Raw genomic sequence first — 10,314 nt, 5'->3', positions numbered from 1 at the left:
ATTCAGCAGCACAATGGTTTTCAGAATTGATAATATTAAGAAATGTTTCTTGAGCAACAAATCAGCAAATTAGAATGATTTCTGAGAGATCATGTGACACTGAAGACTGGAGTAATGACTGCTGAAAATTCAGCTTCATCATCAAAGAAATAAATTACATTTTAAATATATATATACAAAGAGAAAGCAGTATTTTTAAATTGTAATAATATTTTAAAATATTACTGTTTTTACTGAACATTTGTTGAGCATAAGACTTTTCAAAAACATTTAAAAAATCTTACCAACCCCAAATTTTTAAACGTATGCTGCCATTCATAAAGTGGGAATTTTATGTGAAACTGCACAGAAAAAAACAACTTGAAGTAAAAAGAAGAAAAATCTCTTGGCAACATATTAACCACATTTCAATTATAAAACACTTCCTTGATTTAAGGTCAATCCTATCTACAAAAAGCATTAAGCGAAAGGGAGTATGATCTGGACTCCTGCCTATGATCTTAGCATATACAAAAAAACACAATAAATCAAAAACATTAACTTTTCAAATGATGATTAACTAAAGTCTTTTTTTTTTAAATGCTAAACTGCCCATTTGCCCTTTCTGTGCCAACACACATACCAAACCACTATTTCTTTTCTCTACAAGATAATGTTAGAAACGTCTGGCCTGCATGTGCTCTGCCCTTTAAAAACAGTTTAGCATGTTGACTCTCTGTATTGACTGTTCTCAGCCAGCGAGTACATCGCCAAGCACAATAAATCTGACTAACAAGGCACAGACAAACATAAAGGGTACGATTAAGTCCACTTAACCAGCATAGCAAAACAAAGCTGACTGAATTACAGTTCAAAGTCTTTTCCTGAGTTACGTAAAGCTTTATTCTTGAAAGCAAACCGAGCTAAAAAGATTATCAACCCTAAAAAATTTACGTGAACATAACTAGGGATAAAGGGATATTTTTATACCACCACTTATGAGGGACAATACCAGTACAAACTTTGATACCAGTTTAAAGGGTAAATATTATAAATGAAACATACTTGCTTATAATAGGCTATTGAGCTTCTACTTGTTGGTACTGCACTGCCTATTGATTCAGTTACTTTTAATATACAGTATATGTCTATATTTGCTAATGTTGATTAAGTGAACACTTACGTTTATTTACAATGATCATAATTTACTACAATGGTCATTTACTATGTACAAACTGTTTTTTGACTCTCTTTTGGATGTTTGTTAGCGTAATCGACAAGTTGGTTACAAATTTCCATTTAAATGTTAACACGCACATCCAATAATAGCTGCTAGTACTTAGACAAGACATTGTTGATGTGTTTTGGATGCAGTTAAGGAATGCCATGATGCAGTGGAAGACAATAAACTGGTGCAGAGTTAGAATATGAACATATCACGGATGCTGATGTATACTGGGATGTTGTAGACGGAAAGTTAGTTATTTTCATGCTTCAATATTCTCGTTTACACTTAATGATGACTTACCGTGTCTGAGGGTCTGTTGAGGGGGCAAGAGGATTGTGAACCTGAAGATCAGGGGTGGCCGGGGACCCCATACCACCCCTTGCCTTTACCATGGTATCCATAGCAAGAGGAGCCTCCTTCCTAAATGATTGTCTGATAGGTGATGCCCTTTCGAGAGTCATGGAACTCTGCGGTTGGACTGTGTGAATGTCCATCACTCGCATCTCGCCCATCCGGTGTGGGGAAGGGGGCTGGGTTTTGGAGCCTAGCATCATCGCATGAGGTGTGGTAGGGGACATGGAGCCCTGCATATGGGGTGGAGGAGGACCCATCGGGGGCTGCCGGAGAGGATGACCACTCGGTCCAGCATACATCATCTCCCTGTGAACCTGAATGAGAGAGAAAAGGACATAAGGTTTCACATGAAAAGAGAGAAAATATTTAAAACATAAGAAATCCAGCTGAATTAAAACAGCTTATAAACCAGCCTAAACTGGTTTGCTGGTCATAGTTGGTCTTTTAGCCAGCTTAAGCCTGGTTTAGGAAATAAAAAATATATATTTTTGAATTACACATAACATATTCAAATATGTGATGTGAACAGAAAAAGTTCATTGTATTTGGTAAAATGGCCTGTATTTGGTAAGTGGCTTATGCAGCAAAAATAAAATAAAATAAAATAAAATGATCCATTGAAATCTCAAAAAATACTTGCTGATATCACATTAAAACAATATTTTTTATATATATTTCTACATTTAGAACCATAATGTTATCTCTAAAAATAGAGAATAAAACTCACTAAAAATACTTAAATACTCCAAAATTACACTTTGCATGTTAAACATAAATAGTAATACCATTGTTATTTTAGTATTATTTATATGCTATTATAGTATTTATTAATATTTTGAGTTATTTTATTTTAAAAAGTTCAGTTTTCATTTTCATTTTCATTTGAGCAATTTTGTTATGTGCTTTTGACTTTTTTAGCTTTTGTTTTTTAATATTTCTATTTAGCTTAAATTTGTTTTTATTTCAGTTTTGGTAATTTCAGTACTTCTCTAAACTTTTCTAATTTCGGAAAGTTTACAGGGCAACATTTCTCATTTTCATTTAAGTTTTTCTGTTTTTCATCTAATATTTAGATTTAATTTCAGCTTTATTTCAATAAGCACAAATTATTTTCTAACAGTTTTAGTTTTTCAATTAACAATAACAACACTGACGAATACACACAAAAATGAGGTCCATGTGATCTTCAGTGCTCTAGTTTAGTCTAAAGGCTTTTCTGTTCATTCATCACAGTGAGAAAGAAGTGTTACATTTCCATCTCACATGTGAAATGAAAGGGCTGAAAGAAGTCAAAGAAAGAAACACTGACTGATCATGGTATTCATGGTTAAAAAAAAACCCTTCTGCTTGGATCAAATAATATGTCATTGTGTTCCATCTAAATTCAGAGCACCTGTAATCTATTCTGGTTTTTAAACAGGCAGCACACATGGGCAGCCTGATCTGACTTGACCACCCAAGAAGGTCCCCCAGAGTAGACTAATCACACTAATACACTTCAGATGGAAGCTCATATTTTGGAAAAACTGTGCAAGTATGTGCGTGTGTGCACTGAGACATAGGTGGTCATGGTTCATATACATCCCACAATGTAATTAAAATGCACAAGTGGATATAGTATTGCTTTAAACAGAGTCTGCATCCATAAAGCGATGCTCCTGGATAACCACAATCTACTAAAAACAAATGATAAGCTGCAGATAAACTGCCATGTCATTCAGAAATAACAAGCAGTAAACATAACAGATGGAGACAGGAAAAAAACAAAACAACATACAACCATTAAGACCACTTAAAAAGTTGTATCTGCATCTGATAACTGCATGCAACAAAAAATAAAAGAATAAGCCTCTGAGATTTCAGATATGACCTGAGTGGATGAAAGATTTCCGATCAGTGCACTTCAGAATGCAGAACTTCACGCCTGAGGATACTAGACAGACAAACTCAGATGTATCCGGCTCCAAACTCAGCAATGAGGAGCAACAGGAAAAACCATATGACTTGACAGATGAACAGAATTCAAAGAAAAACTGGTTTAGAGTGAAACTAAATGTGTTCTTTTTTCAGTACCTAAAAATGACAGAGAAACAAATCAGTCATTGAGACTTTTCCATCACCTCGGGCCCAATTTCATTTAGCACAAAGCCTTTTTTTAAACCAGTAACTCATTTAAAGCAATAGAACCAAATCAAATCAGGTTCCGTTTTAATTAGAATACACCTTAGAAGGCAGCTGCCTATGGAGGCAGTAGAAAGCAAAGCATTTCTCTTCTGAATATGTCTGCATCATCCAAAAATAGAAAACAAACAAAGCAGAGACACAGAGAAGAAACAGACAAGAACGCGCCTTTAAGCCAAAGAGCTTTGTAAAATAATAGAAAGACGACAGAATGATGTTCCTTGGTTCGAAGCATTGCCCTGCTTCTCTGAATCTCAAACAATGAGAGCATTGTGCTGGGGGTGAGTCAGCGTTCAGGCTACACCCAGCACAGGTGAGACTTCCAAGTCTTTATGTGCCTCAGGACACCAGCGTGATATTTTGCAACATCATATCACCATGGTGGTGAATCCTATGAGTAAATATGCAATTCACTTACCACTTTACCAAAATATTAAATCTCATTTTCTGCATTTCCTGCCACCTCTCTAGTATTATGTCCACCAAGACTGCCTTTATCTGAGCAAAAATACATTATAAACATTAATATTATGAAATACAATAATTTCAAATAACCAACATATTTTAAAAAGTCATGTATTAAATGTAATTTTCTCTGCAGCTATATGTCTCTCCAGTGTCATGTGGATCCTTCAGAAACCATTCCAATATGCTGATTTTGGTGGTCAATGTTGAAAACAGTTCTGCAGCTTAATATTTTTGTAATAACTATATATATGCAGAGTACTGTGCAAAAGTCTTAGGCAATTAGCATTTTCGAAAAAAGGTTTTTAAACTAATTATTTCTATCTTTTGCTGTAGTGTGTCAGTAGGAAATATCAATTTACATTTCCGAACATTCCTTTTACCATTAATTGTAATAACCCAGTGAGATTTTTGTATGCACAAATCCGACAACAGTCAGTGCTCCACACAGAGATCTGATCTCATCATCATCCAGTCTGCTTGCGATGACATGAAGAAACTTGAGACAGACTAAATCCAGAGGAACTGTGGCAACATCTCCAAAATGCTTCAAGAGACCTACCTGCAAATCTACAGTACTGTGAAAAGTTTTAGCACTAGTGGAGCACTGGCTTATTACAATTAACGTGCACAATATAATATGTATAGAGAGCAGAATGCAGATTTGTTGGGAGTTTGATACAGTGGAAGGCATAAAAATCACCTCCAGATGTTACCTGAGCAACATTGTCTGAATAACATGAAAGTTCTTGCCTGTCTCAACCTCTCCAGGTTCTCATCTCTTCGTTTTCTCTGTGCATTACCTTAAAAGGTAGAGAATTTGCTGGAGGAAGGCTGACATGAAACATTAAACCTGTGATAAATAAAAGAAATCAAAAGATGACGGAATGAGAACATTTGGTTTGAATTTGGCCCAAGAGGGATTAAAGACAAATTCTTATGCCCCCTTTTCCCCTCATTTTCTGCTCCTCTTGCTTTCTCTTTCTTAGATAAATGGCCACAAGGCCTTATTAAAACCTACAACCAGAAAGTTTAAGTGTAGGAAAAAGATACCATTATTCTTGACACAGACCTGTGAGATGATCGGTTTTAGATTGCCCAAAAAAACATCTTGGATGCCGAAATACAAAACTTTAGGCAGTTTTTGGCCAGAATGTTCTGCAAATTGGACCAAACTTCATGCAGACGGTCAAAAGAGACTAGTCTGACCATACGTTCATGCAGAATTTAGCAGACTGCATTGGTTTTTATGGGTCTGTTTCAAATTAACTGTCGTCCGTAAACTGTGGTCAGTCACGTTGCACAATAATCCGCTTGCTGTTTTAACAGACTGGCACTGAGACACACACAGCTGCATGCGTATGAGCTTAGACGCGCGCGTGTGTGTGTGTGTGTGTAGGTACGGATACAGAGATTCAGATCTGGATATGTGCACTACTGTTAAAACAATCTCATTAAATCACTTTAATTAAATTAACGGCTGGATTTTCAACACACAGACACTTGTGTTACATAAAAATACACATTCAAATGATCTTTGAATTTTAATGGTAGAAGACTATAAAACTGTTGCGGTAAGAACTTGGTTAATGGTAAGTTTCCTTACTATATGGTGAAAAGCTATAATATATCTAATGTGACATTTCATGTAGTTCTACAGTAAAATACTGTTAAATTTACCATGGCATCTTATAATTAACAGTGGAAAACCATAAACTGACAAATTTTGACCCAGAATTCTCTGTGTAACACTTCACATTTGATGACCACTTATGTACATTAGGGTTTTACACTCTTAAAGGTGCTTAAAAGGCTTTAAGAACCATCTCTTTCTTACCTTTTTATAATCTGAAGAACCTTCTTTCGCCACAAAGAAGCTTTTGCGAAACAGAAAGGTTCTTCAGATGTTAAAGGTTCTTTATGGAACCATTTAGACAAAAAGGTTCTTCTATGGCATCGTGAAGCACCTTTATTTTTAAGAGTGTACGTTATATCTAATATTGCTAAGTTAATGTTTATTGTATTATCTTAGTGTCATTTGTGTTCCCATGATGCCGTTTTGTATTTGTGTGAATTCAATTTTACACTATATATATATACAGTATATATATATATATATATATATATATATATACCAAAGCTCTTCATTTCCTGCTGCATGAATACATGCAGAAACAAGACTGCTGGAAAACATCATGCATGAGAGTAAACCAGCAAAACACAAAAGATGATGATATTATGGTAAAAATAAATAAGTGCCATTTAAACAATGTTAGAACTTGTATGTGTGTGTGTGTGTGTGTGTGTGTGCATGTTGTGTCTTTGACAGTATATATATATATATATATATATATATATATACATTTGTATTTATCTCAACTTGTGGAAAAGCTACTTGTGATGAACTTTGATTCATCATGTGACTTTTTCTTTTATTCAGTTTATTATAAAGGTAAAGGAACTGCTGCAGTTCATTCACTGTATATTTTTGGCCTAAAGTTTCAACAGGAAGTTACGACAATTATCAAGCCTCTTTGACACAGACACACACAGAAATAGTATATTTGAACAGGTGCAGGGCTTATTTCATTAGTCTGTTAAACCTGTCTGACTATCTCCATGCCTGCTTGAACTGAGAAGGCCTGATCATGTGTCTCTGTGTATGTGTGTGTTTGCTTATTCACATGTGTGTGTAAGTGTACTTCAGTATAAGCTCTGGAAGAATGCATAATGGATCTCTTGTCCCCTGACAGTTACAATAGCAACAACTGTGGTCAAAACATCAGCGTGTGTGTTGAACATGGTCTTCATCATATGTGTGTTCTGGCTTCAAATCAAGCTCGACTTATTTGAATTACTGAACCAAACACAATTAGACTAGGAGATTTGCAGGCAATCCTCCCTACCGGATTTATTTCCATATTTATACAATATGTCATTTAGCCTGTCATGCCTGACAAAGATGAGTCAATAAACCATTAACCGCGTGTCTTATTTTACATATCAACAATTAAATATGTTATAAAAAAGTTTTCATTGGCATATTGATTTACGCTCAGTTTTCATGCACACAAGGACCATTGTTTATGAACATCCACTGCTGTGTGTTGATATCAAATGTTTCCTTTTTCAATAGAGGGGGAAGATAGGAAGAGAGGAATGACTCTCATGTGGCATGAAAGTGCTACGTTTTGGATGTCCTGCTTTTTAATTGGATGACGAGAGATTAAAGTCATATGCACTGTCAAGTTTCAAGATATTCAGATCATATAACATCACTCTGACACATATACAGACCAGCATATACCTACAAACAAATAATTCCATAAATATAGTAAACTTTGGTGTCACATTACAGCATTAGAGGCGCAAAATACAATGCTTTAAAATGTTTTAAGAGCTATTATTTAACTGCTATCTACATTGTCTGAAAAGTATAGTCTTTAATGCAGTAATCACCTGCTTCAGTCTTGACCTTAATAATCCGATTATTAAAATCCACACAAAAGTGTCATTTGTCTTCACATACTCTACTGAAATAATATACTGATGCATTTAGACATCTCAAATTTAGCAAACACAGCAGTCTCCAAAATTGTTAATTATTTTCTGACAGTTAAACACCTTATTTCACTAATAATTTTTTGCAAATATACATATATTAAATTCTTCAGGTCTTATTTTACATCCTATTCGTGCAAAGTGGCTGCTGTGTTTATACAGACACACAATATGAGCTGGGCGTCAAACCTATGATCCGTGTCGGTCACATGGTAAAGCATGCGAGAACTTGCACAAAGAACTTGAAGCCTTGATAGCTGTTATGCAATAACCTCTTGAAGGTGGAACAGTATTTATAGTGATCAGGAACCCCAACACAGCTCTGTTGTAAAGTCTGTTACAGTTTCTTGCTGATTATACTTTTCTTGACTTGTTATATGTGATTGGAAAAAAAAAGTAACTCAGATATTTTCTTGTAAATTAAAAAGTAATGCGTTACTTTACTAGTTACTTGAAAAAAGTAATCTGATTACACAACTCACGTTACTTGTAATGCGGTATCCCCAACACCTAACCCAAACTAGAGGACAACCCAACACCAAACACTTGCACAGTCACACATTTGTGTGACTAACATACAAAGCTTAGTCATAATGCCATATAAAAGAGCTGTATTTTTAATCTATCTTGACTTCTCTTTAAACTGCCATAATAACAAACACTGTTTCTGTGAACTTTGGCAATTATCTGTACAACTTGTTCTCGCTCTCTTGTCAGAGAACAGATAATAGTTTCTATCTTTTGTATTCCTTCTCTCTCTCTCTCTCTCTCTCTCTCTCTCTTGTGTGTACGTATACAAATTTAAGTCATCACACAACATACTTTAATCCACTTAGACACGGACATGTGACACAAACAATAAGCCTTTCAACTTCTAACTTTGCACGCATACTCTTGAAAGCGACATGAAATGTTAATAAGAGCCTTAAAACAAAAATCAAACAAAATATAGTGAGTAAAGTCCTTCACTTCCTGGAACTACTACAACTTCCCTTAAGGGCTCTTATGGCAGCGTCTAAAGCTCTAATCAAATGCATATTAGCTGTGCGAGTTGGTCAAAGCCAGACCGGGGATTACCACAGACAAAAGTCTGGGGCTACCTTGTTAAATTTGGGGAAACACACAGAGAAAATGAAAGCTTTGCGATCTAATTTCCGTTACATCACACCGCCAAACAAACACGGCCGGCATGGCAAGAGATTAGAGGGGATTATGGGAGGAAAAGGAACGAGGAAAAAGCCTTTGCTTTCTATTCAGTGCTTCCACCAATTCTGCTTCAATCCTGATCCAATCCCCCTGAAATTAGGCCCGGGGGACAAAGACGGACATGAAAGGATTGGAACGGGGTGACCGGGCTGGGGGTGACTCTAACTGTGAAGAGCAGAGGGACCCCTGGAGACGGCCGAACAGAAGACTGGAGGCTGAGAAGGGACCTGTTATTTCAATAATGCCCTCAGTTCATTCTTTCTTCTGAGCATGCCAAAAAATAAAAAGTGGCAACATGTGGGCATTACAGAGGATTTGCAAAAGAGCATATTTTCAAAATCAAGTAGTTAGTCTGTTTGAACAAGTAGGGAGGCACTCTATACTTATGCTCGTTTAGGGTCGTGTCTACCAGACACATGGTTGATAAGTATGATATATATCGGAATCACATTGGTCATTGGTCGATATTAGGGATTTTTATTTATTGGTATGAATCGATACTGGATAGTTATCAGTTGATATTGTACATATAATTGTTCATGCTCATTTCTCCTATTTTTAAGCTTAGGTTAATCTTTAAAACATCAATAATTTAACAACACTGTTAAATCTTAAATCCAGATTTCAAATTATAGGCACAAATAGGCATATTTGGCGCCTAAATTCACTTATAGGATTAAAACTGAAAAATGTTTGATTTTTAAATTTGTTTACATTGATAAATATATATATTTTTTTTTACATAAATTCATTCTTTTATTCAGCAAGGATGCATTACATTGATTGAAAGTTGCAGTAAGAATATTTATGTTATGAATGATTTATTTCAAATAAATGCTGTTCTTCTGAACTTTTTATTCATCCAAGAATCTTGAAAAATGTATAATGGTTTCCATAAAAATATTAAGCAGCACAACAGTTTTCAGCGCTGATAATAAAAATAAATATTTTTTGAGCACCAAATTAGCATATTGGAATGATTGCTGAGGGATCATGTGACACTGAAGCAATGGTTGCTTAAAATTCAGGTTTACTATCACAGGAAGAAATTACATTTTAAAATACATTTTAACAGAAAACAAAAATATTACTGTTTTATTGATCAAATAAATCCAGCCATGGTGAGCATAAAAGACTTCTTTCAAAACATTTAAAAATCTTACTAACCCCAAACCTTTAAACAGTAGCGTAGCTAGACTAGTGAACCTCACAAGTCAGTTTTTGGGTGACTTGTCAACTATCCAGACTAGGGCTGCACGATAAATCGCATGCGATATTTAATGCGCATCTTGTCAGAAAGCCGGTTCTGTAATCAGCGGTAAATCTCCATCACCTGCGGG

General features: G+C 35.3%; 1 protein-coding gene across 1 annotated transcript in view; it reads right to left on the bottom strand.

The window, feature by feature from the left end:
- Positions 1-10,314, bottom strand: part of LOC107691421 (sickle tail protein homolog) — a 102,244-nt gene that overhangs the window by 15,870 nt on the left and 76,060 nt on the right. The window contains exon 6 of the mRNA XM_016490008.1: positions 1,508-1,875. Within this exon, the coding sequence (XP_016345494.1) occupies positions 1,508-1,875 (368 nt within the window). The remainder of the gene's footprint in view (positions 1-1,507; positions 1,876-10,314) is intronic.

The sequence above is a fragment of the Sinocyclocheilus anshuiensis genome, unplaced genomic scaffold, assembly GCF_001515605.1.
Source record: "Sinocyclocheilus anshuiensis isolate Anshui unplaced genomic scaffold, SAMN03320099.WGS_v1.1 scaffold106, whole genome shotgun sequence".
Classification (NCBI taxonomy): domain Eukaryota; kingdom Metazoa; phylum Chordata; class Actinopteri; order Cypriniformes; family Cyprinidae; genus Sinocyclocheilus; species Sinocyclocheilus anshuiensis.
The sequence above is the reverse complement of the archived record's forward strand: the minus strand, read 5'-3'. Positions and strand labels throughout refer to the sequence as shown.